At 42.8% G+C, this 25,000-nt stretch overlaps 3 protein-coding genes across 3 annotated transcripts in view; 2 read left to right on the top strand and 1 right to left on the bottom strand.

Moving 5' to 3' along the window:
• The window catches only part of LOC132474474 (mitogen-activated protein kinase kinase kinase kinase 5-like), a 22,888-nt gene extending 15,298 nt beyond the window's left edge, over positions 1-7,590 (bottom strand). Inside the window, 1 exon segment of the mRNA XM_060075202.1 lies at positions 7,132-7,590. Within this exon segment, the coding sequence (XP_059931185.1) occupies positions 7,132-7,239 (108 nt within the window). The 5' untranslated portion in view covers positions 7,240-7,590.
• A 3,200-nt stretch (positions 7,591-10,790) lies between these two features.
• Positions 10,791-16,869, top strand: eif3k (eukaryotic translation initiation factor 3, subunit K). Its single transcript, XM_060075269.1, has 8 exons — positions 10,791-10,977; positions 11,437-11,535; positions 12,134-12,254; positions 13,925-13,999; positions 14,248-14,314; positions 14,471-14,548; positions 15,028-15,153; positions 16,721-16,869. The coding sequence occupies exons 1-8, from the start codon at positions 10,916-10,918 to the stop codon at positions 16,750-16,752; spliced, it is 660 nt and encodes a 219-aa protein (XP_059931252.1). The 5' UTR covers positions 10,791-10,915; the 3' UTR covers positions 16,753-16,869.
• Positions 16,870-17,318: 449 nt separating this feature from the next.
• zgc:85932 (uncharacterized protein LOC405875 homolog) overlaps positions 17,319-25,000 on the top strand; it is a 23,427-nt gene continuing 15,745 nt past the window's right edge. Inside the window, 7 exon segments of the mRNA XM_060075276.1 lie at positions 17,319-17,812; positions 21,984-22,059; positions 22,916-23,034; positions 23,534-23,566; positions 23,568-23,668; positions 24,230-24,389; positions 24,391-24,402. Coding sequence (XP_059931259.1) covers positions 17,579-17,812; positions 21,984-22,059; positions 22,916-23,034; positions 23,534-23,566; positions 23,568-23,668; positions 24,230-24,389; positions 24,391-24,402 — 735 coding nt within the window. The 5' untranslated portion in view covers positions 17,319-17,578.

Below are 25,000 nucleotides of genomic sequence, written 5' to 3'. Positions count from 1 at the left end.
TGTAGATTATTGGATATTGTGTGGTAGGGTTAGGGTCAGTTAGTTATCTTAATGAGCCACGGCAAAGACGATTTTCTATCAGCTCGTTGATTGAAGATAAAGTCAAAATATTAGGGCCATATTCATAGCGAATTTTGGACTTCAAATCTGTACAAATATTAGGCAGAAGGCATACGTCTGGAGTAAATCAACACCTCCCTGCACCCCACTGTGTTAAATACGATGAGTTAGTAGCTAAGGAATTATGTTTAATCTAATAATGGTATAAACAGACAGAGTTTAATCTGAACCGTTTTTTTGTTTATTTTTTATGTATTTATTGTGGAAACATATTTGACTGCTTTGAAAAAATAGTAAAAGACAGTTTTTGTGTATTTACATTTTCTAAACATGTCACTTCTTTAACCAATTCCTCAAATCATGGAGCTTAACGCATATCACCGACTCTTCTTTGACCGGAAGTTAATTAGTTGAGAAACAAATGAGGCAGACAATAAACTTAGACTTTGTGTTATTTAAAACAGGGAACTGTTGCATTGCAGGCAAAAATCATTGAATGATGATAATTCCCGCAAACATAACCAACTGGAAACAACTTGTTCATTACATTCTGATATTATAAGTCAACTCTTTCTGTCTCCGATGGCTTTTTATGTGTGGGAGGACCGCTGCTGTAAATAACAACAGACAATGGAAACTCCATTTTGGCTGTGTGTGTGTGTGTGTGTGTGTGTGTGTGTGTGTGTGTGTGTGTGTGTGTGTGTGTGTGTGTGTGTGTGTGTGTGTGTGTGTGTGTGTGTGTGTGTGTGTGTGTGTGTGTGTGTGTGTGGTGTGTGTTTGTGTGTGTATCTCTGACCGTGTGCATAAATGTGTCTTTAAGGATGTGTCATTATAAGTGTGTGTATGTATGTTTGCGTGAGCGTGTGTGTGTGAGTATGCAAGTATGCGTGTGTGTGTGTGCGTGGTCGGAAGGTCACTAAAAGGAAAGACCATCTCAAGCTGTACAATTACACAATAACTGATCTACAGTAACAAGTCAAACACATTCCCCGCAATGGATATGCAATGTAGATAAACGTCAGCCGTTGCTATGGTCCCGCTACCACATCGGCTCACCGTAGACTTTTGGAAAGAGATGCATAGACACACTACCATGTACTATCTCATGCACACACACACACACACACACACACACACACACACACACACACACACACACACACACACACACACACACACACACACACACACACACACACACACACACACACACACACACACACACACACACACACACATCGTGACCAAACTCCCATCATGACACACACTGAACAGATGCCGAAAGGAATACCGAATAACCTTAAGACAGACATGATTACATTTTGATGCCACATTGCAGGTTGTCTTAAAGTTTTTGGTGATTGGGTCAAGGTTGAAAATGCACGCTCCCTAATACAATAAAGCACCACACACTCAGTCTTAACATGAACATACCCTTCGTACAAGGACATAAATCCTTTCTACAGGAGCAGCCTACAGAGCATTCTGACTGACTGTGCTGCTGTTTGGTACTAATGCTGCAGCGCGGATGATGTGAAGGACAACAGGACATTGTCATCCAAAGCGATTTGGAAACAGGTCACTAAGGATCGGATAGGGGTTGCAGACCCATCTACAGGTAGATGGGTCTGCTGGGGGAGGAAGACTTGTCTAACCAAGTCTTAATTTAACCGGGGAACAGCATGTCTCTGTAGATAACAGCCACAGCAGGAAACACACCGTGGTCCATCTGATAACATCGACAATAGATTGATGCATGTAAGAGGGAAAAACCCAGTTCCCTCTGATTGCAAGACGGCGCTTTTATAGTTGATGAGGTTGCAATGACTGTTGATGAACAATGTATAAAAATATTGATTGATAGATTGATTGGTAAATTGTCACTTGAACTGTGCATACTGTATTTTGAACATATACACTGCACGTTGAAATACAAATCAGTTAGACTTCAGATGACAATAATTAAGCCACTTTTCTCCAAATCAAAGGATGAACCCATCTGCCATAATCTGAGCCCTCCTCTGTATTCTAACACCTTTCTGTGAGTAACAGCTCATGTAGGAGTTAGAGTTAGATTAACAATGCTCTTAACAAAGTGTTGCGTTGCACATTGCAATATGTCTCCAACCGATTAGTTACGCACAGATGCACACACACTTTAATGCACTAGAACGCACACACACACACAAATGAATCAAGGCACACAGATCCACTTGCAAAAACGCATAATAACTTACATAGATACACACATCATCACACAGATGTACTCGCCAAGACAAACATGCGCACACATGCACATTATGTAGTTGGTCTAGGGTTAGGTTCACCCCATGTTCATGTGGGTCTCCTGTTGTCCTGTGTCCTCATACGCCACAAAGACATGCAAGCTAACCCACCTGCCCTCTCTGCAACCAAGGCGCTACAGGGCGCTACACCTTGAGCTGGTTTCCAGGGGGCCGCACTCGGGGGGCAGACGGCCCACATCTCTTAGCACATTAGAACCCACAAGCACATGCTGGCATTCTGGGCGATGCTTTTAGTTCAAGCCCAGTTTCTCTTCCTCTTTCATCGTTAAATTTAACCTCAATGGTAACAAAGCAGGCATTTGAACACGAACAACCTACCACAAGCACACACACATACAACGGTACATACACACACACACACAAAAACACATACTCACAGACAATTAATTTCAGCATTCCTTAGATACTCCTCATCTGGCCTGTGTTTATCTGCTATTTGCCCTGGCTGAACAAGTAAAACCGGCGACGGGACTGTGACTGAGTATCTTAGGCAGAAGAACAATAGATTGGAGTCGGCTATTTAATACTGACTCACCTACATACTTGACACTTTCAATCTCTCTCTGTCTTGACTTTAACCCCGGTTGCGACAGTATCAATACTATTCTATCAATAATAAATGTTATAGCTCTTTATTAATCCCAGATAGGATTCTAACAACGAAGCAAGACGTATATGTATATGTATGTTGTCTTACATTATTAGAATAAACTTTCAATAAAACAATGATGAGACAACAGATGGGTGTATGTAGCTCAAGGGGATTGTATTCGTTCTTTCTTTACAGTTTGATCTGGCGTCATAAAGTAAAGAAATATGTATCACTGTGGCCTCCTTCTGCTCCAACAGAAAACAGGCCTGTAAAATCTGCAAAATTGTTTTTTACAGATTACTAGAGATACTTTGATACACACTCATGCACACAAGAGAGAGAGACACACAAACACACACACACACACACACACACACACACACACACACACACACACACACACACACACACACATATGTTATGTTTCGACTTCAGAAGAAGTTGAAACAAGAACATTTAAATCAAACACAATCGGAGGGTTTATGTGTGTTAACAAAATATCGACCTGGGGATACATATTTTTGAGAATAGAGCCACGAACAAACTGCCATAGTGCCCACCAAAGTGTCATATAGTATTTCTTTGTCTATGTACGATAAATTCACACCAGAACCCCACCTGCTTCGAGAAGCCCCATCGTTAGCAGGTAAACACTAAAGCTAGACAAGGGGTCGGCAACCTTTTCTTTGTAAAGGACCATTTTTGGTTAGAAATGGGGTGTGGATCGATTTCTGAGGGCCTCATATTTGTTATAATAGGTTATTTAGCTACTTTACCAATGAAATATCCTGTATAGCCATATACAACAATTTAAGTTTATGCAATGAATACATGCAATTGCAATAAAACGTAGGCTACAAAACAAGCATTTGAGTGGATGTTACATCGAACAAGAAATGAGAGAGGAATGCAGGAAAAATCAACTACCAGGTTTTACGGTGAAATTTAGTAGGCTTAGCTCTTCGGTTTCAGTTCATTCAGTTTGTGAAAATGAAATGAATATCATTGCATCATAGAAAATATCAGCCTAACCTTGCTTTAATATAACAACACTGGTAAACAGTAGTCTTGTTGCATTGATTCCCAGCAACACTTGGGGCCTGCATGAGCAAAAAAACATATTAACTCAGGGTTACAACTTGCTCTGATGAATGAGATAATCAAACACCCCCTAACTTTCTCATGCAGTTTCATGGGATTTTTGTTTCTGAATTTCATTGCAGGGCTTCTGAATATCAGGGATGTATGATGTTGTTTTCAGCTTATATGTGTTTTGCCTTCTTTGGTACCATAGTCAGACGATTTTAGCAAGTTACCCGCTCAAAAAGTGTGCCAGGATAGTCTCGCGATGCACATTTCATGCTGGAAAAACATTTTTCATCCCATATACAAGCAATATATTTTTACAAATTGATATGTATGGTTGACTTTTGGCCTGCAACAATCATAGGAAAATTTATCCAATATGTGTTATCCTTGAGTTCTAAAATAAAGAATATATATATATATTGTTGGCCAAAAAGCCGTAAGGGCTGCGCCAAAGGGCCTCATGTTGCCCGCGGGACACAGGTTGCCAACCCCTGCCCTAGACAAATGACTGCATGATCGACGTCAAAACACAATGAATGCCTCCATTTTGAACGTTTAGACAATTTGCTTGTTCATTGTCTAATGATTAACAATTTAATGATTTGTGATTCTTGCAAGCCGTTTTTTTGTTTGAATGTGCCAAATGAAAGATTTTCGAATAAAACGTTTTTGTAATTGTTTCTGGTTTGCTAGATGAGTGATCTCTCAGTTAAAAATGCTGCAGTCTGCACCCATTGCAGAAGGTGTGTGTGAGTGTGTGTGTGTGTGTGTGTGTGTGTGTGTGTGTGTGTGTGTGTGTGTGTGTGTGTGTGTGTGTGTGTGTGTGTGTGTGTGTGTGTGTGTGTGTGTGTGTGTGTGTGTGTGTGAACTACATGCAAATATCTTGAGGATGGTGTGAAAAACAGCCGTCAGCAGGGTCTATCCACTGTTCCTTTAGAGGAAGTTCTTTTCACCCCCCCCCCCCCCCCCCCCTCCCCCCACAACTCCATCTTCTCTCTGCTTTGCATCGGTCACAGACAGAGCACAGCAGCCACATAACCACACATGCACACAAAGTCAACAGCATCATCTCCCTCAGCCTCACAGTGTAGCATACCAATCCCCTCCGCTGGCTAGGTTAGTGGGGGTGGGGACCACATGGTTTCAACCTAGCTCAACGGAGGCAGAGCTGCCATGGCAACGCGAGGCTACCCCACTCTCAGCCAGGTCGTCTACCGTTTAAGGGCGCACCCACACTAGGCCATCTGTACCGTGCCCGAGTACGTTTGCCCCCTAAAGTCTAGATCGTTTGGCTAGTGTGAGCACGCCATCCGTACTCATGTACAGTTTAATCCCGTGGCCTCAGTACACATCGGAGAGGTGTGCTCAGGACACGGTACAGATGCTAATGAGCCGACACGCACACATGCACGGATACGCAACCTGAGCTGGTTGCGTATGTACTAGAGGCAACCGTACTCAGGCCTTTGGGACTCCTTGGAGTAGAAGAAACTAGAATGTGCTGGGATGCCTACATTCGTGTCAGTAGGAACGGCACTGGACTTTGAATCTCATGATAATTTGTAAACCTTTTTAACAGAGCCTAACATTTTAACAACTTAGAGGAAATTAAAGAGAGCCATCTCCGAGTTATAAACGTGGAAATTGAGCCCAGAAACTCCACAGAAGGACATTTCTGCCACACACACACATCTGTGTGTGGTTGTAGGCGTGGCTGCGATGTCAGACACAGACCCACAGACCCACAGACCCCTACAGCTGTGCGTGTGTGTGCGTGTGTGTGTGTGTGTGTGTGTGTGTGTGTGTGTGTGTGTGTGTGTGTGTGTGTGTGTGTGTGTGTGTGTGTGTGTGTGTGTGTGTGTGTGTGTGTGTGTGTCTTACAAACTGCCAAAACTGATGTAGAGACCCCCGCTAGTCTAGCAGTACCCACAGGAAGGAAGTGGGGGTGTGGGGGGGGGGGGGGGGGGGTGGATGGAGGGGGACTCAGAGAAGAGGTCACTGTGATGCTGTGTTCCTCAAGTATGCACTGTAAAAAAAAAAGAATCCCTCCTCGTTCACCTCTTCCGGAACAATCACTGTTTATGGCAGTGCAACTACAGCTAGCATCACGGCTATTATCGGATACCTTGGTAGAGCTAAAACCTCACTGACCATAATCCTTATGTATGTAAGACCTACATTCTTCATTCTTCAACATCATTCCAACTCGAGGATTTGACAAACACAAAGGTGTTTCCTTTGTTGGACAAACAACGTGTGGATTAATGCGCCATTCACCAAGTTAATATGTCCCCAAGACAGCACTGAGGAGCTTCTTATAAAAAGAACGGGACTGGAGTTGAAAAGCAGTCCCATGGGTACCGAGTTTCCAAAGATTCTCTCAGGTCTCAAGAAGTGGTTATTACGTGTTGGTAAAATAATACAACGTATTTTCACACTGGGGCATTCAGGGGATTATCGCTCATTCTATGAACTTCAAAATCAGAAAGAATTCAACACTGAAAATGATAATCAGCACATTTTTTACAAACATATTCAATTGCAGATACTATTTATAAAAAATGAAAGGTTGTGTTCGACAGTACACACATTAGTTTCCAGCCTTCACTCATAATATGGTTATTGGAATTGTGTAATAATATTGCTGCTTTTAAAGCGACAAATAAGGTTCTACGAGTGAAAGGATCAAGTGCAATCGACAGGACTTTACATAGATAAAATCTTGTTTGACATTTTATGATTCCTGTTTCACTATTGGTGAAAGTAAAGCTCTTCCGCTCGAGAAAGACAGATGTTCACATGCTGAAGGGCCTGTACATACAGACCCTGCATCTGGCAGCAGACAACAAAAACCTCCGCAACCTCTTTTTATATCGCTTCAAAATGAAAACGTTGTCATAAGCATGTTATCTTTTTTTCAGATCTACACATTTCTCAAATTGCTGAGAACGTGTGAATCTGATGAGAAGCACTAAGATTACATTGCGGAACATTGTTGCAAAAACGTTTTCCAAATTGCCTGACTTTCCCACCGTGTTTAGACTCAAATTGATACCACAACAAGAGAAGGTGGATGTGTCTGACCTTGTACACATCTCCATAGGTCCCTCCTCCAACCCTGACGAGAATATCAAAGTCCTCCTGGGGATCTGTCGTGGAGATGTCCAACGTCATCTTCTGCTGGGAATCCATCTTGTTTGATATCAACAGAAATGCTGCTTTGACATCTTTTTATGTCTACACACGCAGCCCCTCACACATGTCCCAACAAATAGTCAAACACACATACATAAATATACACAACCCACAAACACACACGCTGGCTGAACCGTCTCCTGTGCACACACACAGACACACACACACACACACACACACACACTCTCTCAGTGTCTACTGGCTCATGCTGAAAGGTAGCTGATCTCCCTGAAGCTTAGAGCTAATGTCTTTTTCTCATTCAGTTTATCACTCACACACCTTCCTGTTTCTCACTCAAGCAACCCTCCCATCTGTCTCGCTCGCGCTCCCTCTCTCTCTCCCCTCCACTCACACACACCCTCTCTCTCTGTCAAATTTTGTTTCCTGTAGGCATGTGTGTGTTTGTGTGTGTGTGTGTGTATGTATTTAGGTGTGTGTGTGTGTGTGTGTGTGTGTGTGTGTGTGTGTGTGTGTGTGTGTGTGTGTGTGTGTGTGTGTGTGTGTGTGTGTGTGTGTGTGTGTGTGTGTGTGTCTGTGTCTGTGTCTGTGTCTGTGTGTGTGTGTATTTGTGTGTGTATGTATCTACGTATGTATGTAGGTATTTATGAAAGTGCATTTATGTGTGCTCTTCCTCGACCTATTCTGAATAAATATAACTTGACATATTTTGGCCTAACAAGTACACAATAAAAGTATCTTGATCATTATTGCTTTATAATGAAGCGTAAATGCAGTTGTTTCATCAGTTGGCCGAGGTCATAGGGAAGGCTCTGGTGTTGACGTGGGTTTTGAAGTCAGTCTGTTCCAGTTAAGTGCGTCTTTGTGGGTTTCCACTGCTGCATGGGGCTGCACACTGTGCAATCATGGTTGTAAGAAAGGGGGAGGGGATCTAGCTAGATAAGGCGGAGAAGATCAAGGAGAACAATACGTGTATATGTATGTTGCAGATCAGCAGAGTGTCTCATGCTTGTCACTCCCTTTAACTTCCTGTAAACCGGTCTTACCACAACAAGAGCAATGAATAATGGGGCCACCAAAAAACATTACCGATGGTGTAGTGTATTCAGGGATACAGAATCACAGTACCGTAGCTAGCAATGTTTGTGATTTTCCAGGTGGCTGACAGATCGGCTTAAAATGGTGTATTTGATGGCCTATAGAGCTACAACTATGACCTCATGTTAAACAGTAGCAAGCAGCCGTTTAACATGAGGAGAAAATGAACTTGTCACACTATGAATAGATCGCTATCTATCTACTAACCACACTTAACCTATTTCCAAAACTTGCCACGTCTCTTGAAGACATTACCCTATAGATCAGGGGTCTCAAACTTGCGGCCCGGGGGCCAATTGAGGCCTGCGTCAGAGTTTCCGTTGTCCGGTAATTACCGGCCATTGACCGGAAAAAAATGCGGAGCACAGAAAATTCTAAATGACTCCGGTCAGAATGACCAATGGAAATAATTCTCTCTGCACAATTTGAAATGTGTTTAAATATGCTACAGTGGTCATTTGTTTAGCCAATTCATTTAAAACAATGAGGGTTTTGATTGACCCGATATTTCCCAGCACTATCCTCGAGCCGGGTCGGGCCGGGCCTTTGATCGAGCGCTTGTGTTTTTTTTTATCATTGCTTTATTGGCCTAATCTGAGGAGAAATCTATTCCATAAACAGAAATATTATAGGCCTTTATTACACGGGTCTTCTCAATGCCGTGGAACGCTCCGTTCACTTGCATGGGTAGTAAGTAGTAAGTAGTCCGGTAACTTGTCAACCCCAGCGTCTTCGGTTGCTAAGCGACATCAGCGTCTTTGGCGTACTATTTCACTGCTGATCAACACTACGAATGCTGGTAACGAATAAATTGTAAAAAGACACACCATGTGAAGTTATTTTTTCGTTTTGGCAAGTAGCCGTGTAATAAGCGGAATAATGTATAGAACGTTGCCGGTCATTATCGAAAATAAGCCCCTTCAGGGAGAAGCAAGACACCTCCGCTGCGCGTCGGTGTTCTGTTCGCCCTGTCGGGGCTTATTTTCCCGATAATGACCGGCGTTCTATACATTATTCCTTACATATATATTTAGCAGAGTAGGCCTAAGTATGAAATGTGTACAAAGTTACACATGTATTAAAAAAAATGTCGGGTTGAAATCGGGCGAGGGCTCATATTACAGTTAATGTGTCGGGCCGGGCCGGGCTCGGACAGAACGTGCACGGGCTCGGGCCGGGTCGGGCTTGATTTTCTTGGCCGGATCTAAAAACGTCAAAATGAAACCTTCCAGGTCACATGACCGGCACCAATTTTTTCTAGCGGAAACACTGGCCCGCGAGACGATATTTTGTGGCCCCCTACTTGACATCAAAGTTTAGTGTTAGTGTGTTGTTGTCAAACACACATTTTTGCTGAGTGGCTTGCCACGCTTTTTTATCACTTGTGATAGGGGGACCAGATGTCCCGGTTTTGCCAGGACAGTCCCAATTTTGAGTTGCGTGTCCCCCAGCGATTACATAGCCAACGTGATCTAATTATAGCCCGATCATTAACATAGATTGGGTCAGTTGTGCTTCTTCTTTTTTGTTGAATGCTTAATGCGGCCCAGCCTGTCCAAGGCGCTACCTCCAGCGGCCCCCAGGTAAGTTGAGTTTGAGACCCCTGCTATAGATCAAATGTTTTACTTGATGATAAGATATCAGCCTTTAGAACAGGCAGGCAAAATAGTTAAATTAACAATAAGAACAAATGATGACATATATCACGATGTTGACGCTGCTAATGTGATATATTGCAGGTTATATCAATGCATTGCACAGGCTTGTACATTGTGTTGTCACATTTCAATGACCTCGCCTCCATTTTGGAAGTATAGGAGCCGAGGAATGTTATTGGTTGTAATGGTATTTTGGTAATGGTTTAGTAACTAATCATGAAATTATTTTTCATTATGGGGTGAGATTTTGGTGTTTTAAACTGGGTCCCTCGTGTGAAACCTGGCAAAATAAAGTTTTAATTAATCAAGGTTACGGTGGTTTTACGTTTATGCAGGATTCAACATTCATACAATACTCCTTTCATCACAAATTGGTCTTAGTATCGCCAACATACTAATTGTATGATGCATTCTAATGTACAAGCCTTGGAATGTTTTATTTTTTAAACTAAAGACGTAATGTTATTATGTTTATTATATGAGAAGGTACCTTATAAAAAACAAGTGAGGAGACACCTTTTTCACAGAAGCCTACAGATCAAATACTCATAGTTGTTATACTAAACGATAGGGGGCGACAGTGCAAGTAAAGCTGGTGCGCTCGGAACGAAAATTCGCTGGCCTAGGCCTAGGAACCATAGTTTAGTCGGCGGAAGTACGCTTTGTACCAGTTATTTCGTTGATATTTCGCTTTAAATACGACGTTTAAATCCGGAGGTAATTCAAGCTCAATTTCACATTTCATTTATAATATTTGACATCGTAAAAAGGAAATAATAGTTTTGGTGTTTTCAGTTTTAAATCCTAATCGATGGGTCTGATTTAGTCCCCCTCTTATGTTTTCGCTCTTTCCGGTCCAAGCAGGTTCTCCCTCCGCCGGTTCTCTTGTCTACTTAACATCCACGTGTGGACATTATTGGGATTTTCACCCGATAAACACAAACAAAAGTTAGGACCAAATGGCGTTGTCTTTCGAACAGATGAGGGCGAATGTTGGAAAGCTTCTACGCGGGATCGACAGGTGTGGATGAGTACAAGAATAAGCGATCTAGTGGTTAGCTCAATGGCTAGGCAGCGAGCACTTAGCCTGCCCGTTAGCATCTACACTAGTATTATTCCATATGACTTCTCATTTTGAATGTTAAATTATAGTCTTATTACAATGAATCTAGCCTCAACGAATATCCCTGCTGTACGGCACAATAACATTCATAAAGGCCAATCAACCAACGAGTTTTTTGCAGGCAGGCAGCTGTTGTATGTATCCTCTGTATTGCATCGCTAATTTGAAGGATTGGCCATCGCTTTTATCTATTTTGAGATATTCATATAAAGTTGATGTCAATATCGAAGGATGATGTTGACATTCTGCCATATTCGGTGCTTCTCTTCAATATGATTCTAAGGTTGGTCTCTTGGGTATCGACAAGGGATGCACATGATTGTGGTATCATAATGACGTCTGACAATGTATTCGCAGGTACAACCCAGAGAACCTCGCTGTCTTGGAGCGTTACGTGGAGACCCAAGCTAAGGAGAACGCCTATGATCTGGAGGCTAACCTGGCCATCCTCAAACTGTACGTTCCACAAACTTGAAAAATGTCCGACACAGATCTAAAAAAGCTTTTTTAATGTTTATTTTTTCCCATTAGGTTTTCATAATTTTAGCTCAATACAGACCGGTTATCTTATACAACACGTCACTATTATTGAAACGGCACCACTTTATATAGAGCTTGTACATCAGAATGCATCATGGGAATCTTTGCTGGGGGTCTTCTGCGATTTTGAGCGGAACCATTAGAGTTGTAGTTGTGTGGCAGTTTGAAACATGGCTGTCTTCCCATAACAGCAAATTGGTTCAAGATTAATTAAAAGACAATGACCATAGAAATCCTTTTATAATTGAATAATGACCTACTTTTATAATAGCTAACATTCCAATTTTCCTCTGCTTCAACAATTGAGACGCTTATTGTAAGGCTACCTTGTGATGCACAAGCCCAATTAATTAAAATTCTCATTTTATTCTTTGTTTATTATTACCCGCTCCTGTTGGATTTGCACGGTGCTGTTCACTTTAACGATTCAACTGATTGTATTCTTCCATCTAATTCTAAAGCACATCATAATGAATGTTTTTTTTTTTTTTTTCGACTAAAAAACATGTTGCAGGTACCAGTTCAACCCAGCCTACTTCCAGACCAATGTGACGTCCCAGATTCTGCTGAAGGCCCTGACCAACCTGCCCCACACAGACTTCACCCTGTGCAAGTGCATGATCGACCAGATCCACGTATCTTTTTGGTGCTGCAGTTGTTTTCTTCCTCGCCTGTACGACGTGGCTGGTTCTGACGGCTCCATTCCACCGTGCTGCTGGTCAGCCGTTACGCCTGATTTCCACCGGGAACGTACGCGCCGCAGAACAGCTGCGAACTCTGCCCTGCGTCAATTTCCGTAGCGCTGCCTTGCGAGCCAGCCGTATTCACGCGAGATCACGCGATAATCCTAAACCTAACGTACTCACCTTCCACCACCAAAACTACTGCAATTAAATGCCAGGCTTGGTCCTTTCTGACATTGTCTTTATAAAAAGGATGTTTTTTTTTCATGAATTATTTTATGTTGCTCCACTTCGACAATCAGTCTCTCGTCGTCCATGTTGCCGACCCTCTGAGACCCTTTGATTGATTGACTGCTGACCGCTGACCTGGTTCCACCGGTCATGACGTAATGTTGATGTGAAGTTGTGATAGGCTACATGAGCTGAGTATGGTTTTTATTTAGAAAATTGACCGGATTCTCTATGGCTTTGGCTATGCCCGGCTCGATCTGCTCTGTTGAAATTGACGCGGTTCAGCAACGGCTCGCGTCAAAAATAGAAGCGCTACGGAATGAATGCGGCGCGGAACGACTGCTGAGACGTTCCGCAGTCCGCAATGGTTTCATTGATTAGAGTGGCAGCGATCAGCAGCGGTGACTGCGGTGCAGCCGTTCCGCGGCGCTTGCGTCCCCGGTGGAAATCAGGCGTTAGCCTGATCAGAAGTAGCTTAGCTTGACGTAAATAAAGATGGGAGCGGCATATTCATTATGCTGTCCAATTATAGTGCATTCATTTGCATTTAAGTAATGGATTTTTATTTTTGGCAAAGGAAAAACTTTCAACCAATCAGAACCTGTCGCGTCATACAAATCTTCCCTCGAAATAATTAATGAAGGGGAGGAGTGCTTTACCTATAGTGGTTTTAAAGGGCCTGTACTTAACGAGCAGAGGTTTGAGTTTGAGTAGCTATTACTATGGCATTTCGAAACTGCTATCTAGTGACATCAAACGTGGGTGTGTTCACTAAAATATATGATGGCTTGAACAAGACACCAGTTGGTAGCGTCCACTGGGTGGGCCCGTAGGTTGGTCCGCACAGATCTATCTGGGCAGCCTGTTGGTGGTTGTTGAAGTGGCTAAGGATGGAAAGAGGTTGTTGGTCAAGTTTAGGGTTGATGTTTTCGTGTATCTTTCCTAGGAAGAGGGTTTGGTGTAAAGGAATCTCACTGCTTCTGGTCTGTCCACCAACCCTGGTATGGAGGCCATTGGTGCCAGGGATTCATCGTGACGTAATGTGTGAATAGGAAGAACTTTTTAACTCTTAACTTTTTGATTACATGTCAATGCTTGCGTCTCTCTAGGAGAACAGATCCATAACCGAAAAATATGTCAGTCTGCTCTAAAAGCAAACTGAGGAGCTGCCTAGGGTTAAGATAAGTGAAACCTTTATTAATCCCTTCAGGAAATCAGGTTGCCAGCAGTTGCAGAAGGCCTTATACAGAGTTGGGTAAAGATAAGAAAGCAATAAATAAAGGAAATAGACTAAATTGAACCATGACTCAGTGAGTCGGTGTAGGGGTGGGGAGGGACAGGGGGGCTGGGGTGGCGTCCATGTGTCTATTTCCTTGACTACAGTGTCGCAGCAAGAGGAACGCCCCATCAGACAGATCCTGTACCTGGGGAACCTGCTGGAGACCTGCCACTTCCAGAGCTTCTGGGTACGCTGCACGTGCACATCCTCACCATTGCACAGCCTCACCTCTGCATATATCCGCACATGCTAGTAAACGACAGTTTATCTTATCCTAAGGCACTAAAAGGTGTTAGTAGGATGAGCCTCATGTCGAATTATGTCCCTTTTTATTTTTTTCTTCCCAAGCCATATCTTTCATGGAGTTCCCGCAGCGTGGTTTTGTTGTGTGGATTATTATTCAGTGCTTTATTTACTTTGCTTGCGGTTTCACAGACCAGTCTGGAGGAGAACCGAGAGCTCATCGATGGCATTGCTGGCTTTGAGGACTCTGTGAGAAAGTGTAAGTTAAGGCATTAACGCAGTGCTTTGAGCCTTTTCAAGGAAATATCTGGTCGCTTGTTGTATTTGACATTTAAAAAAAATAAAAGCTCACCGTGGAATATTATTGACCAATCAGAAGGCTGTGGTATAAGTAAACTCTTCTCTTCCTCTCCAGTCATCTGCCACGTGGTGGGCATCACGTACCAGAACATCGAGCACCGGTTACTGGCAGAGATGCTTGGAGACCCCCTGGGTAGGGTACACCATCCAGTGCGGTCAATCATTCATACACCCACAGTTGTTACTATAGTTGCAGGGTCCATTTACTTTTGGAATTTGTTCTTTTGACCTGAAAGTGGCCAGCAATTGTTTCATTTGTTACTCACAAATAGTTCTTGATGCCAAATTATCATATCATACATTGCAGCTTATAAAGCTGTGTTTTTAGTGAACATCAACGGGACATTTGGTGTTCCAAAACAAATGTTTTTATTACAAAGTTATGCTTTATGCTTGGTAGGGCTGCACAATTAATTGTCATACTTTTGCAACTTAGTAACTGCTTTATTAATGTTCCACAGTAAATTCTACTGAATATTAAGTGCAATTATAATCTTTTTATCCTAATTTTCCTCAAGCCAAACATTACAGTGTGTGGAAATGCTTTGAACGTTTCGATGTTAAAACGGTCGCTAGTTTGATGCCTGTGATCTGACGGCGTCCCTCCCCCAGACACACAGGTGAAGGTTTGGATGAACAAGTACGGGTGGACGGAGGATGAGGAGGGACAGATCTTCATCTTCAACCAGGAAGAGAGTGTCAAGCCCAAGAACATTGTGGAGAAGATTGACTTTGAGAGTAAGTAGTATCAAATATCAAATTTAGAAAGTCTTTTGTTGTATTCCAAAATAACTCGGAGGGTGCTAGATTGCACTCTAGACAGAAGGCCCATTTATAACTCAGGGGAAAGGTTAAAATAACGCTTACTTTAACTTGGACATGTCCCTGTCAGATAACGGTGGGAATAGAACCAATCAAATTGCAACATTTTCAGACTAATAAAAGTGTTCACATAAGTAGGTTGAAACCCAACGTGCTCAGTGTGCACACGGCAAGTAGGGATTAAAATATAATAGGGGTGTCATTTGCTGCCGACTTTATGCAGAAGGGGAAATTTATGACTAATGCGCCAGTCAACTTTGTATACAATTGTATTTTTTCAAGCACAAACAGGTCAGGATATTTGTATGAAGTAGTATTGAGGCCTTGCCTGGTCCTACCAGACTCTCGTACTTCATTTCATTTGTACAGAGAGTCTGGACCCACTCAATTGACAAACGTTGACTCACTTGAAGGCGGGTGTCTGTTGAAGTTTAAAACTATTGGACCTGCCCAGTGCCACTCTGGATCTGCCATAACCAATCGCTAACGTTTGGCCGGGAATCACGTTGCGGGCAGACTGTAAACAAACCAATCACCGTGGGTGAAGATGTCCGTCAACGAGAGCTGACTTTAACGTCATTGTTCTCAGCCACTCCCTCTCTTCGCTGATTGGACGCAGAAAATGTAGACGGAGAAAACCCACTAACATACCGCAGGCCTAGTACTGAAGGGAAATTCAAATTGAGCGGAGGTACTTAGGCGGGTGGAGCCAGGCTAATTGAGGTCATTATGGCCTTCAACATCAAGAGTTCAACAACCCTGATCTAGGTGGTAGTTATCATGAACTAATGGAGGTTATAGTTACAGACGACGACAACCCTGTGTGGCCCCACCCTGTGTGGCATTCTCAGGCCGCTTTACTTTAAGGCCTCACCTCTGTGTTTATTAGGCCTCCTCATGCAGCTCCACCACCAGACCTATGCTCTATTGCTTAGGCTCTCTCATGCAGCTCTGACACAAGGCTCAACCTGAATGTTTTTTCTGTGAAGATCTTCATACCTTCTATAATGTTATAATTAAAGAACTAAAAGGAAATACAAAATCTGTTATCCTTCCCTAATCTGTTTCTGTTGTTTAACCATAATCCCTGGCTAATCTTTATATATTTTCATGTATATCGGATCTCTGATTCAAAAGAGGTGTATCGCCTCATTAAGACTTCCTGAATAAATACAGGTTAAATAGAAAAGAGCTATGGACTTGGAAGTGAAATATTGGGCAATTATCCCTCAGCCAAGACAAGTTGAGGCTGTCTTGTGATAACTGGTAAAGGAGACACACCCAGTAAAGTGGCAGAGTTAATCATAACAACTGTTTCGAAATTATGGATTTCCATTTCTCACAGTCCGACGGGCAACATGTTGCATCATAATCAAATATGAAAGGACATCAATTCCAGTTTATATCCTGTGTAACATGGTTCACTTCATGTTAAAGACATATTTAACAGCATTTATTTTCCTCTGTTCTGTCTTCTTTGCAGGTGTTTCCAGCATCATGGCCACATCTCAGTGATGGACAAACCCAAACCGGCTCACACAGCACTCATACAGAACATATTTCAAACCTGGTTCAATTTTTTTTCTTCTCAGTACACCTTTTCCCAATAAATGTAATTTATCATTTACAATCCTCCTGGTTTTGTCTCGTTTGATCTACTTTGTGTTTATAGACGAGTATGTCAAAACTATAGTGTGGAATTTCTGAAATGAATCCAAAGGGAATATAAATGAGCCTTCTACAGATGACCATCTACTCCGAAACATTGATTAACCTTTTTTAGATTCCTAGTCTTGTTAGTTGCAAGTCAGTTTGGATAAATTATAAATATTTGAAAATTCTATATGACCATGTTATTTGTTTTGCCTATGTGAACAAAAATTTTAAAATGATGTGGGACTAAAGAAATAAATACATTTCATTTAACAGGCATATCATAAATATTGCTTAGGCATATGAACTCTTCTAATGTGAAACCGTTTTATTAAATCTAGGATGTATAAACAGGATTTTATTTCCGGCAGATCCTGTATTGCATAATCCCAGCATTATTTGTGTCATCGTGTAGGGCACAATTTCCTTGTTATAAGTTTCCTTTAGGCCTATACCTTCCCATAACGCGGTCTGGTCCTACGGGCATATTTCATTAGCGTGGGGAATCCCGGTCTTGCCATTGCCAATTTGCCATTGACTTTTGAGTACATGTGTGCGGCGACTCCCAATAAGGGAGTGGCCTAACTTTCCCTGCACAGGTAAAGCGACGAGAACCACGAAGCGCTTACTTGAGATTTCAGCTCTGATAAGTCGGAGTTTAGGGTCGCAAGAATCAACTTTCGCAGCCATGAGTGTTTCATCGGAAGGGTCGATTCCTACCACAGAGGACGAATTGGAATCGCCCATCGACGAGCTCCTGGGGTCCCAGTCCAGACGCTGGCTGTCGGATATCTTTGGCGGTCAACCACCGGACACCAACGGGAACGTCAAACCCGTGGGTCAGGACGGCCTCTTCATTGACTACACCTTTCCTGTTGGACAAGAGCTGCTGGCCAAGTCCGTTGAATGGAAGCGGCCCATGGTAAAGTGAAAGACACACTGGTGATTTGCTTTGGGTTAGTGTCAAAGATAACAGGAATCAACAATCACGTTGCTCATGTGCAATAAGCTAGATATAGAAAAGCGATACAACAAAGCTGCTGACTAGTTACTATGGTAGCCTACCTTTTATTGTAGGGTCTGGGTTAGGGCGTTTTAACTATTCAAGATTGTTTAAGGACCTGCAGACATCGTGTCTCCTGTCGTGCTCTCAACAGGAGACACATTGCTCTTTCCTTCCACGTGTCTCCTAACCCTCTGGTCTCTCCATCTCTCCCTCCTCTTGTCTCCCTTTCCATCTCTTTCCTCTGTTGTCCTTAAATCTCTCACCTCTGGGCTCCCTTTACATCTCTCCTCTGGTCTCTATCCATATCGTTGTTCTCTCTCTCTCTCTCTCTCTCTCTCTCTCTCTCTCTCTCTCTCTCTCTCTCTCTCTCTCTCTCTCTCTCTCTCTCTCTCTCTCTCTCTCTCTCTCTCTCTCTCTCTCGTGATCTCTTCGTCCTCTGGTCTCTCCTGATTAGAAGATGTGAACTTCGTATTGACCCGGTTCTTAGCTCATATGTCTTAATGTTCCCTCAATAACGAAAGTGTAAGTGTTACGACCCTTAATAATTTAATGCAGCATTACTTTATCGGTGCAGAACAGTCAATCATTTGATACGTCAAAATGACTTAATTTAATTTAAATGTCATAACCAATGGCAAAGGACATAAAAAATGACCAGATTCCAAAGTGATTTTAAATGTGCTCGCTTTATCTGAAAAGCAGCCAAGAAAAACGAAACTATTGCTTTTATAGTGATCCATGTATTTGAATTGAATTTAGCACGTGCTTACTGGCACTCGGGGAGGATGGCTGAAGGACAATGTCGACCTCTCCAAAAACACTCTTTACAAAACCTGCCTGGAAGCCAAGGCCTTTAGCAAACACAGTCATCACAATCATTCAGACACATCCACTTGTTCATGCACCCTCCAGGACTGGGCCCTGTTATTGTGTTTGCGTTAATATTTGCAACTGAGTCAGACTACTGTTAGCTTTAGGGAGATCCTGTTGAATGGGTTCTGTCTACTGGATGATCTACTGTCTATTGTAAGACACAACACTGAAGACAACATAACAGATTTGCAGTGGCGTACAGAGTACACAGCTTCCTTACTTGAGTAAAAGTACAGATACCCCTTGCTAAATTTAAAAAAAAAAAAGTAAAAGTACTACAGTCAGATGTCTACTTAAGTAAAAGTACTGAAGTATTTGTTTTTAAAAGTACTTGAGTATTTGAGTATCAAGAGTACAAGAGTACATTTTCTAAATATTGCATTACTACTGCCACAGTGCTTACATTTATGTATAGAAACGTCCTACATGGAGTTACGGAGTCATTTTCATCTTTTTACCATGTTGCTTTATTTAACATTTCTCATTTGCCCACAAGGCAATAGCACGATAGTATACACTAGTATAACAGTATACTCCCATAAAAACAATTGCTCAGCCTACATAAATATGTAATATCAGAAAAGAAAATTCAGCTAACAATTGGATGTATGTGTGAGTTTTTTCATCAATCAAATCAACAATCGTCTCATCTAAATCTGGCCATTGAGTTGACTTTGGCGGAAAGCGAAGGTGATTGCTAATAGGCTGAAGGCTGTCCTAATCAGTGGCGCCTGCACAATCCAATCACGTTTGAGAGGGAAACAAAACAACAAATTGAGGGTTTCCGAGATTTTTATTTTCTCTAATTTTTTATTTTTCAGAAGAAGTAACGGGTACTCACGGTTATGGATAGAAAAGTAGCGGAGTAAAGAGTACAATATTTGCAGAGTAAAGTCATGAGTACTCCCCAAAAATGATACTCGAGTAAAGTACAGATCCCTCAAAATTGTGCTTAAGTACTGTACTCAAGTAAATGTACTCCGTTACTGTCCCGCTCTGCAGATTTGTAACAACGAAATCACTGAATACAATAACATTTAATGAGTTGATGTTGCCTGAAGATACAATAGCTTTAATAGATTAAGAAACTATATCCAGCCCAAAAATTATGAATAGATGTGTACATTACTACTTTTAAATCACATCAAAATATACCTATGAAAACATATTAGAAAGATGTGACCCTTATTTTACAATCATGAAATGTCCATAAAAAAAATATGATATTAATTGATGATTCAAGATACAGCTTCAATAATGTCTTGCAGGTAACTTCACAGATATTTACTGTGATTCTTCTACCATTGTATAGCTCTGTCCATGAACGCTCCTCTAAGTGATTTGTATTTGGGTTGTCTTTTGTGTTGTTTGAGCGGCCTTCATTTCATTCTGGGACCGCTTGAATGTGCTCAACTGATATCCTGCTGAACGGGTTCTGTTTACTGACATTACCCTTAAACACAAAGCTGTAGATGATCCACCCCCAGGCTCTCTCTTTGACACTCTCTCTCTCTCTCTCTCTCTCCTCTCTCTCTCTCTCTCTCTCCCCCTCCCTCCCTCCCTCCTCCCTCTCTCTCTCTCTCTCTCTGTTACACCCTATCTGTCTTTCTCTCTGTGTCTCTCCGTCTCTCGGTCTCTCGTTCTGTTCCTTTGGGAACATCCATGGTTTAATGGTTATGGATGTGGGTACAGCTGATAAGTATTTCCTTACAACACATGCTGTGTGCCACTCAGTATTGATGCTATGAACTATTAACCATCAACCTGCTACCGACCTAATGAAGGCGTTTAGTTCTGATACTACTTGTCTTTCTTAACTCTCCTGACGCCAGAATCCTGTCCAAAACATCTATGTTTCAGATCTTTGACTTGTTGTGGCTCGGTTGAGGTATTTGTACCTGCTGATTCGGCTCTATAACTCTTCCAGAAGTTCAAATGCACCAAAGGTCAAGGTGTTCGCTTGGCCTCTGAAAGCACAAACAGAATTCAGCTTCAGAGTGTAAAACACACAAACATTTAAGTAAAGACAGACACTGTCAGACAGTGATTACAATGTTTTTGGCAGGCTAACAGTTATTAAATATTAACTGTAATCAGACGTTACTGGAGCAAGGCAGGCTGGCACTAATTTACCACGCTGATTTATTACTGGTTTTATTATTTGGTCACGATTAAAAGTTATTGACTTATCGGGATACAGTGTTTGTGTGTTATGGATGTAGTAGCATAAGCACTTAAGAACTGAAACATGATGTTTTCAAACGCGAGTAGTTATTAAAAACAAGCTGCCAGCTGACACCATGTCTTCAATTACTACGTGCAGTACTTAAATTAAGATAAATTACTCTCATTTACTAATCCCAGAAGGAAAGCAGGCATCACGGAAGCGTATACTGAGAGCAGAGCCAAAGAAACAGGACAGGATATAATAAAACATTTATTTATATGTAAATAAGAGTGTTTATCGTCTAAACAATGTGCCTGTATCGCAATGTTAAGAATGACATTCTGACAGAAGTATTATACATTAAATTGTGTCGAATTCTGCATAGTTATCTTAGTAATATAAGCCTCTAGCCTTTATATCACATGCAAAAGGCGCATCATTTCATGCCATGAATTTAAAAAAATATGAATGAAACAAACATTTCATAAAAATGTCTTATTGTCAGCCTTCTTTTTGTCTTCCTTCATTTAATTGCTGACAGCAGTTAATTAGCTGAACAAATGTTTTATGCAACAAGCCAAGGACAAAATCCCTCACTCTGTCTGTATTCCTTCTCTCTTATTCTTTAAGTCTCTGTGTGATGTATTTGTCTGAATTTCCCGGTTTTCCTTTCGGTCCAACATCTTTCTTCCTTAAACCCACATTTGTCCTTAATCCCAGTTAGATATCCCACATCTATCTCTCCCCTATTTCACCACCAGGTGTGAGTGAACCACCAGGTGTGACTTTATCTTTTCTCTCACTCTTTTCTCTCTCTGTCTTCCTCTGTGTCTCTTCTAGACTTAACTGTATTGATCGAATCGGGGCTACTTACAGCCAATCTCAGAATAACGTCATAACACACATAAGACTGAACCATAGATCTCACTGATTCATAGATCTTGGTGTATTGGTCTAGAACATGTTATTCAGTCAAGAATAAAAACAGGTTTGAAAACATCTCTCTCTCTCCCTCTGTCTCTGTCTCCCACTCCTACCTTTCTGTAGGAGCTGTGTAAATCATCTCCTCCTCAGTTCATCGTGGACGGAGCCACACGCATGGATGTGTGCCAAGGGAATCTGGGTGAGTAGGACTACGAACGCGGTGCAATGCCTTTCCTGGGAGAACCGTTACAGAGCAGAGTAACGCAACCTAACAGGGATTCTCATACCCCCAGCCACCAGGAGATGGGATCATCTGATCCACAGTACAACCCCCTTATATTTGATCCTGTACTTGCCTCACCCATGTAGACTTTGGATATGAATCTGATTTGAAGTCTGATGGCAGACCAGCTCAGATCTGGTTCAATTCGGTGATTCACTTTCTCTCGCTTCAAATTGTTTGGACCAATAATGTTTCCCGAAGGCAAGGATCTGTGAGCCTGTTATCGGTGATTCACAGACTCGGCCAGCTCTAGGAAACTAGGCTTACAATGATGTACAGGTCTGAAATGCTCTTATTTGAAATCTACTTTTGAAAGCTTTGCCCATTAACGCAAATAATTTTCTCTTTGGTAGAACATCTGCATAGCTGTAGATTAATATTGTAAAGTTGTAAAGAGAACAGAAAGGATTAAAAGATTAAAACTAAACAACCAAAAAAAAGGTCCCATCCTGTTTGTCTTTCTCCCTTCCTATGCATATCCACCATTGTGAAGTATTGCATTTCACGCACACGTGATTGACGGGCAAGATGGATTCCGTGAACCAATCAGCGAAGAGATGGTCAGAAATAAGCCGGGGAGTGTTCTTACAGTGAATTTCCCTCACTTTTAGCTGACCGGTATCTGAAACCAGAATAATAGCTTCTAAACACTCACCTAGAGCTACAGCACCTTTTAATCAGTATTGTTATGCATTATAAAATTCATAATAATATAAGGATCCTTGCATGGGAACCTGTTGCTCCTCCTGACGTGCCCTTTGACCCGGTGCAGGGGACTGCTGGTTCCTGTCGGCCCTGGCCTCCCTCTCCATGCACCGCTCCCTACTGAAGAGGGTGGTGCCTCCGGGCCAGGGCTTCCAGAACGGATACGATGGCAGCTTCTACTTCAGGGTCAGTGCCTGGTCCGGCCTGCCGTCACTCAAACCAGACCTGGGTCTGATAGTGTCTGAGTCGTTAGTTACCATGTCTGGGTTATGGTTAGAGAGACTAACCTTTTGCTAAAACCGTACAAACAATAAATAAAAAAAAAATGGGCTATATTTTGTGCTGTATTGTTAAGTCATTCACTTTTTCTGTGTGTGTGTGTGTGTGTGTGTGTGTGTGTGTGTGTGTGTGTGTGTGTGTGTGTGTGTGTGTGTGTGTGTGTGTGTGTGTGTGTGTGTGTGTGTGTGTGTGTGTGTGGTGTGTGTGTGTGTGTGTGTGTGTGTGTGTGTCCCTCCTATGCTCCATTGTTGCCTTTCTCTCACCCTCCTCTTTATCTCTTCCTCCCTTTTTATCTTCTCCCTCTCCCTCTCCCCTCTCCCTCTCCCTCTCCCTCTCTCTCTCTCTCTCTCTCTCTCTCTCCCTCTCTCTCTCTCCTGATGTGGGTCGGTGTCTCTCTCCCCTGTAGTTCTGGCAGTATGGGAAGTGGGAGGAAGTGAGGGGTGGATGACCTCCTGCCCACACAGAACGGTCAGCTGTACTACCTCCGCTCTCCCAACAGAAACGAGTTCTGGAGCTGTCTGCTGGAGAAGGCCTACGCCAAGTAGGCTCTCTCTCTCTCTCTCTCTCTCTCTCTCTCTCTCTCTCTCTCTCCTCTCTCTCTCTCTCTCTCCTCTCTCTCTCTCTCTCTCTCTCTCTCTCTCTCTCTCCTGTCCATGCACTCTGGGTGGAGAGGAGCATTACCGCACGTCACAGATGATGTAGATGGTTAGATATTAGATCATTGTCCCGACAGTTAAAAACTCCTCTGGCCCGTTTGTTCTTTTGTCTGGCCGGGCCTGGGGGCTGTAGAGAGGCATGTAACTTGTTGTGGTGAACATACAGGTGTTACCGAGGTTACGTTGTTCCTATAGTGCATGCTATGGTCTCTAGCATTACAAAATAATTAGTTTAAGAGGAGACCCTTCATTAAGATTCAGGTCAAGGTGTGTGTGTGTTGGGGGGGGTGTTATTGTGTGCGAGTCCAAGATGGAGGGCCTCCACCTTCAGTGAGGCTGAGAACAATCAGAGCTTACAATCCACCGAGTCACTACGCAGGCAAACCAAGTGTCCCTCCTCCACCACCCCCACCCCCACCCCCACCCCCCACCCCCCGCCCCCGCAGGCTGAAGGGGGGCTACCAGGCTCTGGAGATGGGCTTCCCCCACGAGGCCATGGCGGACATGACGGGCGGGGTGACGGAGGTTCTCTCCGTGGCCTCCTTCTCCGAGGACCTGCCGAGGGCCCTGCAGCACCTGCTGCGCAAGGGGGCCCTCGTCAACTGCCGCCAACTGCCAGGTAGGCTGGGCCCCCCCCCCCCCACCCCCCCCCCGTCCGTAACCATGGACACCGCTGTCCCTCTGCTCTGATTGGTTCACTAAGCAGTCGAATACAGCGGAAAAAGGTAGATGAGGGCAGGAGACGGTTAGTGGTATAATACGTATAGTATTATGTGTAATTTAGTACATTATAGTATATAGAGTACATGATCCAAACTGTCATCCGCATAGCAGGAAGACATCCAACATGCAGTGAATGTATTTCATTGAATAATGGACGCTTGGACACACCCTTCAGTGCCTCAAGAAGCCTGGGTCCTCCCGTGACTTGTCAAAACTTACTGGAACATCACCAATCTTTCTGTAATCATTCGCTCCTCTGCCAGCCGAGAGCTAACTCGATACGAGGATGTTTTAAACAAACCCAACCAGGTCTGGGCTGGTGTGTGCAGTGTTTCTTTGTGCATTGTGTTTTTAACATCTGTGTCTGTATCAATGTCTGTGTGTGTCTGTGTGTGTGTGTGTGGTGTGTGTGTGTGTGTGTGTGTGTGTGTGTGTGTGTGTGTGTGTGTGTGTGTGTGTGTGTGTGTGTGTGTGTGTGTGTGTGTGTGAGGTTT

Source organism: Gadus macrocephalus, chromosome 16, assembly GCF_031168955.1.
Source record: "Gadus macrocephalus chromosome 16, ASM3116895v1".
Taxonomy (NCBI): Eukaryota; Metazoa; Chordata; class Actinopteri; order Gadiformes; family Gadidae; genus Gadus; species Gadus macrocephalus.
The sequence above is the reverse complement of the archived record's forward strand: the minus strand, read 5'-3'. Positions and strand labels throughout refer to the sequence as shown.

Excerpts from the sequence above, each read along its gene's own strand:
- eif3k (XM_060075269.1), top strand. The coding sequence starts at position 10,916 with ATGGCGTTGTCTTTCGAACAGATGAGGGCGAATGTTGGAAAGCTTCTA. Across the intron at positions 14,000-14,247 it reads GCCACTTCCAGAGCTTCTGG|ACCAGTCTGGAGGAGAACCG; the intron begins GTACGCTGCACG and ends GCGGTTTCACAG. Across the intron at positions 14,315-14,470 it reads TGAGGACTCTGTGAGAAAGT|TCATCTGCCACGTGGTGGGC; the intron begins GTAAGTTAAGGC and ends CTTCCTCTCCAG.